This window comes from Drosophila serrata, unplaced genomic scaffold (assembly GCF_035046125.1).
Source record: "Drosophila serrata isolate PLE 108 unplaced genomic scaffold, ASM3504612v1 contig_276, whole genome shotgun sequence".
In the NCBI taxonomy this organism is placed as follows: Eukaryota; Metazoa; Arthropoda; class Insecta; order Diptera; family Drosophilidae; genus Drosophila; species Drosophila serrata.
This window is the reverse complement of record NW_028257174.1, coordinates 1,450,531-1,463,180: the sequence shown is the minus strand read 5'-3', so window position 1 is coordinate 1,463,180 and position 12,650 is coordinate 1,450,531. Positions and strand designations below refer to the sequence as shown.

The 12,650-nt window shown below is 43.0% G+C and overlaps 2 protein-coding genes across 2 annotated transcripts; one reads left to right on the top strand and one right to left on the bottom strand.

Annotated features, from left to right (window-relative positions):
* The first annotated feature begins 2,845 nt into the window (after positions 1-2,845).
* Positions 2,846-7,851, top strand: LOC110180347 (uncharacterized). Its single transcript, XM_086835401.1, has 2 exons — positions 2,846-4,270; positions 4,333-7,851. The coding sequence occupies exons 1-2, from the start codon at positions 3,776-3,778 to the stop codon at positions 6,838-6,840; spliced, it is 3,003 nt and encodes a 1,000-aa protein (XP_086691527.1). The 5' UTR covers positions 2,846-3,775; the 3' UTR covers positions 6,841-7,851.
* Positions 7,277-11,104, bottom strand: su(f) (cleavage stimulation factor subunit su(f)). The gene is made up of 9 exons (XM_020947975.2): positions 10,821-11,104; positions 10,433-10,755; positions 10,097-10,372; positions 9,723-10,026; positions 9,198-9,389; positions 8,703-9,116; positions 8,537-8,644; positions 8,176-8,476; positions 7,277-8,108 (listed from the first exon to the last, which is right to left on the bottom strand). The coding sequence occupies exons 1-9, from the start codon at positions 10,854-10,856 to the stop codon at positions 7,861-7,863; spliced, it is 2,202 nt and encodes a 733-aa protein (XP_020803634.1). The 5' UTR covers positions 10,857-11,104; the 3' UTR covers positions 7,277-7,860.
* Positions 11,105-12,650: the final 1,546 nt, after the last annotated feature.

Below are 12,650 nucleotides of genomic sequence, written 5' to 3'. Positions count from 1 at the left end.
TTTAATTTATTTCCTTTGTTCTTAAAACATAGAAATGACTTAAAAGTGAATATTGTAAAAATAAAATTACAAAATATTTTAATACGATAGTTGAAGGCACTGTCGGCTAGAAGTATAAGCTTCTGAGTCAATCTCAGTTTCAAAAACAATTAATAAAACAATATTAATTAATATTAAAGTAGCAAAAATATATTAACACTTCAGTATCGTAGGTAAACTACACTTTAATTAAAAAAAAAACGAATTACAAATAATCAGAAATAATTAAAATAATAATAATCATTTATTCCCACTTAATGAAAATAAAATAAAAATTAAATTAAATAAAGTTAAATGAAATGATTTAAATGTGAATATTGTAAAAATAAAATTACAAAATATTTTAATACGATAGTTGAAGGCACTGTCGGCTAGAAGTATAAGCTTCTGAGTCAATCTCAGTTTCAAAAACAATTAATAAAATAATATTAATTAATATTAAAGTAGCAAAAATATATTAACACTTCAGTATCGTAGGTAAACTACACTTTAATTAAAAAAAAAATGAATTACAAATAATCAGAAATAATTAAAATAATAATAATCATTTATTCCCACTTAATGAAAATAAAATAAAAATTAAATTAAATAAAGTTAAATGAAATGATTTAAATGTGAATATTGTAAAAATAAAATTACAAAATATTTTAATACGATAGTTGAAGGCACTGTCGGCTAGAAGTATAAGCTTCTGAGTCAATCTCAGTTTCAAAAACAATTAATAAAATAATATTAATTAAAATTAAAGTAGCTAAAATATTTTAACACTTCAGTCTCGTAGGTAAACAACACTTTAATTAAAAAAACTAATTAAAATTAATCAGAAATAATTAATATAAAAATAATCATTTATTCATACTTAATGAAAATAAAATAAAGCTTAAATTAAATAAAGTTAAATGAAATGATTTAAATGTGAATATTGTAAAAATAAAATTACGAAATATTTTAATACGATAGTTGAAGGCCCTGCCGGCTAGAAATATAAACTTCTGACTCAATCTAAGTTTCAAAAACAATTAATAAAATATAGTTTAAAAAAATAACTAAAATATTTTAACACTTCAGTCTTGCAGGTAAATAACACGGTAATAAAATAAACTTATTAAAATTAATCAGAAATAATTAATTTAATAATAATCATTTATTCCCACTTAATGAAAATAAAATAAAGATTAAATTAAATAAAGTTAAATAAAATGATTTAAATGTGAATATTGTAAAAATAAAATTACGAACTATTTTAATACGATAGTTGAAGGCCCTGTCGGCTAGAAATATAAGCTTCTGAGTGAATCTCTGTTTCAAAAGCAATTAATAAAATAATATAAATTAAAATAAAAATAACTAAAATATTTTAACATTTCAGCCTTGCAGGTAAACAACACTTTAATAAAATAAACAAAATAAAATTAATCAGAAATAATTAATATAATAATAATCATTTATTCCCACTCAATGAAAATAAAATAAAGTTATACATGTTTATCTTATATTTATTTATTAATTTAATTTATTCCCCTTGTTTAAAAAAGTGGAAATTATTTAAATGTAAATATTGTATAAATAAAAATTACATTTTTAATACGATAGTTGAAGGCCCTGGCGGCTAGAAATATATGCTTCTGAGTCAATCTTAGTTTCAAAACCAATTAATAAATTAATATAAATTAAAATAAAAACAAGTCAAACATTTTAACATTTCAGTCTTGCAGGTAAACTACACTTTAATAAAATAAACTAAACAAAATTAATCAGAAATAATTAATATAATAATTATCATTTATTCCATTTATCAATAAAGATTAAATTAAATATAATTATACATGTTTACCAACATTAAAGCATTGCAGTTTTTTTATTTTTTTTTTTTTTAAGCATTTTAAAACTTTGGCTTTATTATTTTGACTACGCCTATGGAAAACCCGTTACCTCCTGTGTCTGGAGAAATTTGTTGGAGCTGGTATTTCAACTATTTTCACCGCAAAAAAAGGGAATCCCAATTTGTGCAAATAATTTTTACCCAGGAGCTGTGGTTTTAATTTTCTTTCTTTTTTTATTTTGCCTCATTAACGAGTTAATAAACACAGCGGTGCCGAAATCGATGATTGATGGGGCTTGGTGGGCAAATATAATTGAATTGTGCCCATACAGAGGAGGGCTTAGCCCCATTCTTTGAAAGCCCGGCTTCAGCTAAGCCAGCGTGTGAAGTAGCTGATTTCTGTGCAAACCTCGTTTCACATGACTAGACAAAAAATAAAAATGAAAAGGTGCTAGATTTTCGCTATTATTTGTTGGCTGCTCATAATTGTCCCAGCACTGGAAGGAATAAGAAAACAACTCAATCAAAGGCGTAGCCACAATTAAAGTAATATAGGGGATATATAGAAAATCTCCATAGTGTAGAAAAATAAGAAACCCCTTTGCTCTCCACCTGGCTAAGCCTCTGCGATTACCTGTTAGGCGCCCACTGGTCAAACGAAGAGTGGCTCAAACGGGATGAGCGATCAGTGTGTGAGTGTGTGCGCGTGTGTGTGTGTGTGAATGCCATTGTTGTTACTTTACTTTATGCGCCGGGTTCCAGCCAGTTTAATGCCCCTGCTCTTTGCTTCGCTTCTTCGTCTTCATATTTTCCTTCGGCTGCGGCTGCGACTGCCTGGCATTTTCATTTTCACCTGAACGAACTCCACCAACTCAAAAGTCAATTCAACTCGCGCGATCCAACTCAACTCAACTCGCCAGTTAGCCAGCCAGCGCCGCAAGAGGCAAAGAGAAAAGAAATAGGCAAGTCGCTGCGCAGCCGCAGTTTGTTTCAGCTCGGGGATTACACTTGGCGCGTTTCGTTGCGTCGCGTTGCGTTTGCTCTTTTCGCTATTACCGTATATATTTTTTTTGCTGCGCTATTTTGTTGTTGTTGTTATCGTTTTGCTGTTTTGTTATTTTTTCCTTTCGCGCTTTACGGGCGGCTTAAAAAGTGAAACCACCCACGAAAACAAGAACAACAATAGCAATTATAGAAGGAACAACGAGGGCCACCACCACACAGGTGACCCATAGGTGAGATTAAGAATAGACAAGATGCTTCTCCAAAATTGTATGTATGTATCTACATATGTATGTATGTATGCTGCAGTTCCAGATTCCACAAACTGGAAGTATTCCATTGCATACTAAGAAAACTGAAATGCATAGAGAAAACAATAGGAATCAATTATAATACAGTTTGTTTGTGTTGTAATACGTAATTTGTAATTGTTAAGACATTTTTTACATTACCAAACAAGTCTTGTACTCAAAGATTGTGATTTGACAAGCGAAAGTGTAGTTATTATTGTTTTGAAGAGCTTTTAAAGAGTGTATGTACAAGTTCTTCGCTTAAAACAGATTCTAAGCAGGAAATTTTAATTTTAAATTATATATTTTTGAAAAAGTATTTACGTAATAACATCATGTTCAATAATAAATTGTTCTTACTTTACAATTTCAACGAAAAGTATCAACGTTTTTAATAAATTAATGACTCTAAATGAAGAAGGGTAATAGATACAAAAATACAAAATATAATCTCTGGAAATGAACATTCCCTTTAAATTTAAAAAATATTTAAAACATTTTTAAGTTATTTTGTCTAGTAAAAAGTGTACAAATAGAATGAATGGAAAATATAGAAAGCTCATATTAGATAGATTTAGAAAAACATTTCTCGATTTCTTACCCACAGTTCGTTGGAGGTCCAATGATGCGTCAGCTATGCGGCAGCGTTTACACCTGGAACTGTGCCGGCGAGCTCTATGCCATCGAGTGCTCCCTGTGCGAGGAGCGACCACTATGCGCCCTCTCCGAGTTCCCGGAGCACATGGACGTGTGGCACTCCGATTGGCAGGATCCGGTGACCGTTACATCCACGGATGGGGTCGGTTCGGTGGCCATACCCGAGGATGAACTCATGCAGGAGGTGCTGGCCGAACAGCGGATCAGTGGCGAAGATAATGAACTTAAGCAGCTCCTAGTGTTGCAACTAAATGCCATTGAGGAGGGGCAGCAGGTGGAAGAAGGTGGCGGAGCTGGTGAGGTTGCGGAGGAAATGAATGAGACCGCCGATCCGGATGAGGATGTAGTCTTAGATGATGTCGAGGAGGCTGCTGGAAAGACCGGAAAAGCGGCAGAAGAAACGGGAGAATCTGTAGTGTCTTCATCGGTATCCATTCCCTTGCCAGCTGTTAGCCTTCAGGTAAGTGGAATGAATCCCTTTTTCCTTAAGCTAATTTCTTACCCCTCCACTTATCCATCCAGGATGCATCACCGGTTCCCGAGGGTCAGCGCCTGACCACCCAGCATATCCATCGCCTGATCGATCTGTACCGCTCGGAGCCGCGTCTTTGGAACCAAACGCACGCTGAGTTCCACGACATGGAGCTCTGTCGCGAATCCTGGCGACGCATTACCGAAGGGTGGAGCGGCTACTGTGGACGCAGCTTCAGCGTAACGGACGTCCGGATTCGTGTGTCCACACTCTGTCAGCGGTTCTTGAAGCAGCGGGAACGCCTTGAGGCCGACGGCGAACTGGATGATGCCGCAAAGTTTGTGCATTTCGATCAGCTGAGTTTCCTGTGCGAACAGCAATCGCTGCTAAAGCGCCAGCGTCACTATGCCCGCGAGAACCGTCGACTGCTGCAGCTGTATGAGCACTATCCGATCCTCTGGCATAATGCCCACAAGCGAATCCGTTGCCCGGAGACTGTGCGTCAGAGACATGAGGCCCACATTGGCCTCCAGTTGGCGTTGCAGCTTTCCGGTATTAGCCTGTCGCCGGTGGTCATCCAGAGACGTCTGCAGTCGCTGCGTAAGCGGTATCGCCTCGAGAAGATCAGCTATCTGCACAGTGTGGTCGAGGGCAAGCAGGCGGAGTTCGTCTCAGGATTCGAACACTACACTGAGATGGAGTTCCTGCACAAACACATCGATCCGTATGTGTGTGCCGTCTGCGGCAAGATCTTTGAGAATCTGACGGGCCATCAGAATCATGTCCAGAACAGCTGCGAGGTGAGGCGGAGCGTGAGCGCTGAGATCCAGGAGCAGGGCGAAAAAGAGGACAAAAAACTGGATATTAATCAAAAGAATCAGTTAAAGAATCAGCTTGACAAAGTATTGACTGAGGTTTTAAAGGACGTAGATAAAGAGGCTGCCCCAACCGAGACAGAGGAGTCCCCAAGGAAGTCCGAGGAGACAGAGCCCCCTCCTAGGGATCAGAAGGACCCCAAAGAAAAAGAGGACACCGATGCTGGTCCCGAACTGCCCAGCTTAGCCGAGGCCTGCGCTGCTGCCCAGCTCGAAGATCCCTGCGAGCTGCAACTGAATTCCAGTGGGGATGTTCCCGAAAGCGAGGCATCACCCGGCGGAAGACAGCGTCTTCGTTTGAGCATTCAACACACCCAGGAACTAATCGAACTGTACCGCAACCACGTCTGCTTATGGGACCCCAATCACCTGGACTACCATGGCCGTAAGCAGCGTCGCCTGGCCTGGCAGGCCATCACCAAGGAGCTGAACACCAAGACGGGACAAAAGTACAGCTGGCAGTTGTTGCACCGCAAGGTCACGGACCACACGAAATACTATCGCAAGGAGAGGCAACGGAGAATGGAGGAGAAGCAGCCTCAGGAGCAGCAGCAGCAGCCTTCAGAGGAGGAAAAGGAATCAAAGGATAAGAGCAGTAAGTGGAACTTTTACCTGGAATTTGCCTTCCTCGACGACGTCCTACCCGTGAGCAGTGAAATGCAGAAGGGCCTGAATCACCGGGACAGCAACCTGAAGATCATATCCGTTTACCAGAGTTATCCTCAGCTCTGGTGCACCGATCATCCCGATTACACGAAGCGCCGTCAACGGCAGAGGCAGCTGGAGTCCCTGTGCACTCGACTGCAGGAGGAGAGCAACCTGCAGGTCACTGTGGAGCGGCTCAAGAGTCGCCTGATCGAGTTCCGGTGCCAGTATCGTCACTGCAAGGAGGCCCGCATGGAGGCACTGAAGAAATCGGAGCCCTGGAAGCCCAGCTACGAGTACTATGAGCCGCTGCGTTTCCTTGAGCTGCATGTGGCCCCCTTCCAGTGTCCCAGATGTCCAGCTTCGTTCAAACGGCGCACGGACTACTTGCAGCACGAACGGAATGTCCATGCCGATGTTGAGAAGTCCCTGGACGGCGAGTTTCGCTACATGCGGCGGCGCAAGGCCAAGGGATCCAAAGAGCTGCAGGAGATGCAGCAGGAGGAGGCGTTGGAGCTGGCCAACGTATGCCACATTTGCGGCCTGAAGTTCTCGCTGCGAAACAGTTTACTCGCCCATCTGCGTCGGCATCTCGGCCAGCGCAGCCACATCTGCAGTGACTGTCCCAAGAAGTTCTTCAGCTCGACGGCTCTGCGCGTCCACCAGCGCAGTCACACCAAGGAGCTGCCCTACGTCTGTGAGCACTGTGCCCGCGGCTTCGTGAATGCCAGCAAGTTGAACCAGCATGTCAAGCGGCACAGGAACCAGCGTGACTTTCCCTGCAATCGGTGCGACAAGGCCTTCTACACCGCCCACGAGCGGGATCGACATTTGCGGGCTCACCTCAACATCCGGGACAAGGTGTGTCCGTACTGCTCCCGGGCCTTTGTGGTGGGCAGTGCCTATTACGCCCACCTCAACCTCCATCGCAGCGAGAAGCGGTATGCCTGCACCGGCTGTGGCAAGCGATTCGCCCAATATGCCGGCCTCTACAAGCACCGACGACGCTGTCTGCCAGCTGAGGTAATCGAGGAGTAGCCGGTGTCTTCCTGTTTTGTATTTTCTTTGAATTAGTTAGTTAATTAGTGTTGGAACTTCTTTCAAATACTCACAGTTATTAGTAATAGTTTAATAGTGTTTTTACACACCAGCAACTTGCGAAAATCACAGCAGCCATCTTTGTTTTGTTTTGTGAGAAATGCAAATGCTAGAAAGGGACAGAGCTTAATGCAACATGTATATATAAGTAAGGTGGTTTCATCAACATTGGTTGAGAAGCTTTCTTCATACGCTCTCAAAAACATCATGAACTAGAAAGAGAGGAGAACAACAACATTGAGAACCTCTCACTATGAGACCACCTTGAATGAATGGTTGCATTATGGAAGAGAAAATGCAGCATATACTGAAAAGTACTATTTTGCATTCAGTATTTTTGGTGAGTTGTATAGTTCTTTCTTTTGGTATTATATTTAAAACAGAATACTAGTTTGTACTAAAATAACACAATTAATTAAATTGCTAAATAGCCTTTTTGGTTACTGTGGACTAAAAAAAATAGTTTATTTAAACAATTCGTAAATAATTGGTTAATCATAACATGCTCTCTGGTAACTGTAAAGCATTTAAAGAATGTAATCTTGGCGCATAAGAGAGGCCATTGGACTTCTGCGCAAAATGTTAATGCAATTTAAAGCATCTGTTTAAATAATTAGTTTTTGTTTTTATTAATTTAGTTTAGTTAATATATCGTTATTTTCTTATACTTGGGAGATTATTGCAATATAAACGAACGATATTTACATTAAATATTTAAACTCTATCAATTATATTTAAATCCAATTTTCCCAGTATTTACAAACTAAACGCTAAACACTAACGAAATTTATAAACTAAATTGTTATTAAAGTGATTCTGCCCTCAAAAATTAAGCTTTAAGTCGACAAGGCATACAAATTCTGTCTTCTCTTCCGTGTATTTTTCTTTTGTTTAAATGCATTGTAAAAAAAAAACAGAAAAACAAAAAAATAAAAATGTTATTGGAAATCATGCAGATCCTTAGTTGGACTTGGCGAAGCGCTTCAGCTGGCGCAGGCGGTAAATATCATGGGTGGGCGGCACAGAGGTCTGTAGGTCATCGTCACTATCATCACCACCGGGCATGAGACGGCGTCTTCGCGGCGGAACGGCAGTTACACTGTGCTGCACCCCCGTATATGTGCTGGTGTCCACGATCCAGTGCACGGATTTGGCCAAATCGAAGATCTTCGGTGTCAGGTCATTATCGCCATTCGGTTGTGGTGCAGCTGTAAGTCACAAAGAGAAAGGTTAGAGTTCAGTTCAATTAAAGGATTAAGAGCTACTAGCACTCACATTCGGGCAGATTGAGACGCATAAAGATGTCGAATAGCAGCTCCACGCTGACAAAGGGTCCGCGGAAGGAATTGGGCGGCGGCAGAATGCCACAGAGAGCAGCCAGCGCAGGTGGCTGGGGGAAGACACCGCCGGCCAGAGGATGAGCACCGGGATGAGCGCAGGGCCGTGGTTTGTACGGAATCATTTGCGAGAAATCGGGACGCGGCAGTGGTGGCGCAGCCTCGCCATCAGTCTCGGCATCCCCATTATTTTGACTGTGGGCGCCACCGCCAACCTTGTTCAGTATAATACCCACATTCTAAGAGAGACAGAAGGAGAAATTATTAATAGTTCCTTGCTATAATGGCCCAATACCCACCTCAGCATAGCCTATGGACTTGAGCTCGGTGCTGGTGCATGGATAGAGGTCCAGGAACTTGTAGCGATCCACCAGTTGGGCGGTCTCCTTGCCCTCGTATTCCTTGAGCTGTAACCACATTACTATTTAGTTGCCTTTCAGCTAAAGTTATTCTTAGGCAACTTACGTTCTCAAAGATGGCACTGCGACGACGCTCCACCTTGACGATGCTGGACAGATCGCCGATATTGGACTCGAACTCGAGGAAACGGTTCCACACCTCAACACTCTTGTGTGGCGACAGACCACCAGAGCTGAGCACGCGCTCAAACAGCACTCGTGTGTTATTATCCTCGTTCAGATGCGACAGATAGTCAATATAACACATCACATACTCGGGACTGCCGCCGAAACGCTTCAGACCCAGCTCAAAGATACGGAAGGCGATCTCCTTGTCCTTGGAACAGTAGTACTCCATGAGAGCGGCGGCCACAAAGATGTGGTAACGAGAACGGACATCCTCGCGGGCCTTCTTGAAGATGCCGCGAGCGGATTTAATGCCCTCGGCACGGCGGGCAAACTTCATATACTGAACGTAGACCTAGAATCGAAAGAATATTGAATAAGTACTCTCAACTCTCAACCAAAAGCAAATGAAGTGAAGGTATTTCTATGTGCTTACCAGCGTGGGATCAATATCGGGAAGCTGGAGCAGCTTGTTGTACATGGAGTGCACCTTCTCGTACTTGAGGCGGCCTTCCTCAAAGTCAGCATAGGCAAAGTACAGCAGGGCATTGCGATTGAGCACACCGTTGATCGAGCGTTCCAGTATATTGGCGCATTCATCGGCGAAAATCTTGGCTGCCTGGACATCCTGTGGGAGAAGAAAATGTTTATACATAAATTAGAAGCTTATAAACACTTTAAAATTATCATAAAATTAAGAGTAAAACACGTGCGGCCTGAGGCAAGGGCAATGGGGCAAGCAGTGACTCCTCTGTAGCTAGTATCTTCTCGTCCTCTTTCGCTGCGTGCCCCCTTACCCGAGAGGCGGCACTTCTCAGCGAACAAGAGACTCGGTATTTGATTTCGTTTTTGATCTTGACCTCCGCCACAGCCAACAACAAAAGCCGGCGGGCAAAGGCCAAAAATCCACTCTATTATTTGTTTGAACGTAAACATGGACGTTTGTAGGTTTAACACGCACGCCTTTCTCGGTGAGGACGCGAGCACTTGTGTCCAGAAACTGGGAGGCCTGATGCCACACGGCCGGATGATGGGTGAGCACCAGCAGGCACTGCTCTGTGGCGAACATGACGCGGCGCGTCACCAAAGCAGTATCTTCGGTGCGCAAAGGATTGGACTTCTCGTAGGTAATGAAGCGCTTCCAGAGCTCCACCTGCTTGATCTCCTCACGAGTAAGTGTGGGCGGCACAGCTGGCAAATTTCTATTAAGGCCCTTTGTGTGATATTCCAGCTCCTTGGCCACACGACGGGCGTTCATGTAGTCCCTGTAGGAAGGAGATGGTAAAGCAATTAGTTTTTTAAATGGCAGAGAAACTATGTTATTGGGCAACTCACTTGGATCGCTCCAGACTCATCTTTTCGGATATGATGGGATTGATGTTCTGCTCAAAGGCAATGTAGTCCTTCCACAGCTGCTCAATGCCCACAATGGGCGTCACCACGGCCTTCTGATAGACACGACGAACGGCGGTGATCTTTTGGTTCTCTGCATAGTTACCAACGGCTTCAACGCCGCGCAGAAAGTAGATGTAGTCCTGCCAGATGCTAAACGAGTGCAGATCCATGCCGATCTTCTCCAAAGCAAAGTCATACGCTTGGGCCATCTTTTCTCTGCCGAAGGAAAATCATGTAAGTAATGGAAACATCATCATTATTCCTTCTCTCACTCACTTGTGCGTGCTCAGTCCCGACTTGGTGTCCTTCACATAGGTAAGGTAGAGCTTCCATAGATCAATGTTCAAGATCTTGACCAGACAACGCTGGAATAGCTTCTCCACACGCTCATAGTAACGGCTGCGCATCTCCATCTCGATGTATAGCTTCCAGTAGCGAGCCGTGGTGGGGAAGACATTCACTAGGGACTCGTACAGACTGCGCACCTCGTGGATGGGACGTGTCTGGGCCTCGCGAAGCATCACGGACCACGACTCGATGTCGTAGGGACGCAGCTCCACAACCTGTTGGGCCCGCACCAAGCGCTCCATGCCCCATTCCTGTGTACGAATATCGGAATATGTTAGTGGCTGTTACATTAACTGGAACTAATCAATGAACCTACTATGTCAATTTTAATTAAATCCTTTGCCGACGTCATTTTCTTGTTTTGCCGGCGTTTTCCGGGCCGCCCTTTGCTGCTTCTCTCACCGTCTGCCCGATACCGACTCGATCTTCTTCTGCCTGTTAAGCCCGCGGTTGAATGTTGCTCCTACTCGGTTGACTCTTTCGGTTTAAAGGCCTCGCTGCGGGCCGCTTAAATAATTAATAAATAATTATTTTTGCAATGCGGCTTCGATTTGCTTCAGTGTGGCAGCAGTTTGACAGTTGACGAAATACTATTTGGTTGACAATAGCAAAATACCAAATTCTGTGACGCGGTACGAGGGCGTTTAGTATTTGGCTCGCACTGCACAAAAATACCAACATCCGCCTGGCGTTAGTGAATTTTTAAAAATCTCTCGGCATATTTGAACGGTCGTGGAGACGGGCACACCTAACATAACGACAGCCAAGAATCAAACGAAAACAATCAAACGCATTTAACCAGCCGAGAAATAGAACGGAGAAAAACATTCAAACTAAGACTTGATGAGCCGAGCGGGTAGCCGAGAAGCGAGTGCAGGACAGGTGTTATTAGCGTTAATAAACATGGCCGCCAGGCGAAAGTGAAAGACAAGTGCAAAGCGGAGTTGCTTCATACGCATACAAACACACACACGCACACCTGCAGGCGAACTCCAAGAGAGCAACACAAACACCAACAGGAGCTGGAACGACACGACGACGACGACGACCAGCTGTTGTAGCGACATAGCGGTACAATTCGCCATTTCTGCGCGGTAAGCAATCAATACGCTTTATTTTGTATCTCCCATTGCCCCTTTTGCCTGGCATTAATTATTCAATGGCAAATGCAGCAAGTGCTGCTTCCTGTTGCCGCCTGTAGAAGGAGTGGAGGGGGGGTGCTGCCTGTTTATCTGCCTGCTTTGTTGTTGATCTGCTGACGGTTTATTGACCGACAAGACAAGTGAAAAAGCGTACGTGCGCCTTTCTACCACTCTCTCCTCTCCCTCTCTCTCTCTCTCTCTCTGTGTGTGTGATAAGGCACTGTAAGTGTGTCACACAGACAGACGCCTCTTGCCGTTGGCTTTTGTGTGTCAAAGTGGAGCAGAAACCTTTTTGCCTGATTGTGTGTGCGAGTGTGTATCCCTTTCGCACATTCGTTTCTAATTGTGCATGGTTTAAAACTCGTATTTAAGTGCCTTTCGTCTCTCCCTTTCTCCTCTCAGCTGCCTCTGCATTCTCTTGCTCCCTCTCTCTAACTCGGTCGTTGCTTCGCTCTCGCCTCGTCCTCTTTGCTCCGTTGCTTTTCTATTGCCTACATTCGAGCGCAGCGCGACGCTTACCTGTATTTCGCCTTTCTTTCCTTTTCCTTTTTATTTCCCTTCTTCGCCGCCTTTTGCTGGCGCCTCCTTCCCTGTCGCCCTGTCTCCTGCTTTCCATTTCCTTCCTTTTTCCTTTCTGCTTTCTCCGCAAATAAACACACGCCAATTATTTGTATCGCGAACTTTCCCACACAGACACACACACACGAGCACGCACACACTTGCATTGCGGATTAGTCGGTGGGAAAACTTGGGGAAAATTAACCCATTTCCGCGGACAGATCACTTAAAGGGTTAATTGACGACGCCACTTGCCGCAGTCCCTTTGGAAATAATCATTATTCTTGTTTCTAGTTGCAGAAGTTTTAGTTTAATATTTTGAAAAGATTAAAGTTAACTGAATTTTTAATGATAATTGAAAAAAAAGGAAATACAAACTAAGTAAGGTGACCTTATTATAAATACAAAGTAATATATTCTAGATATGCGGTTATTCTCCTACCTTT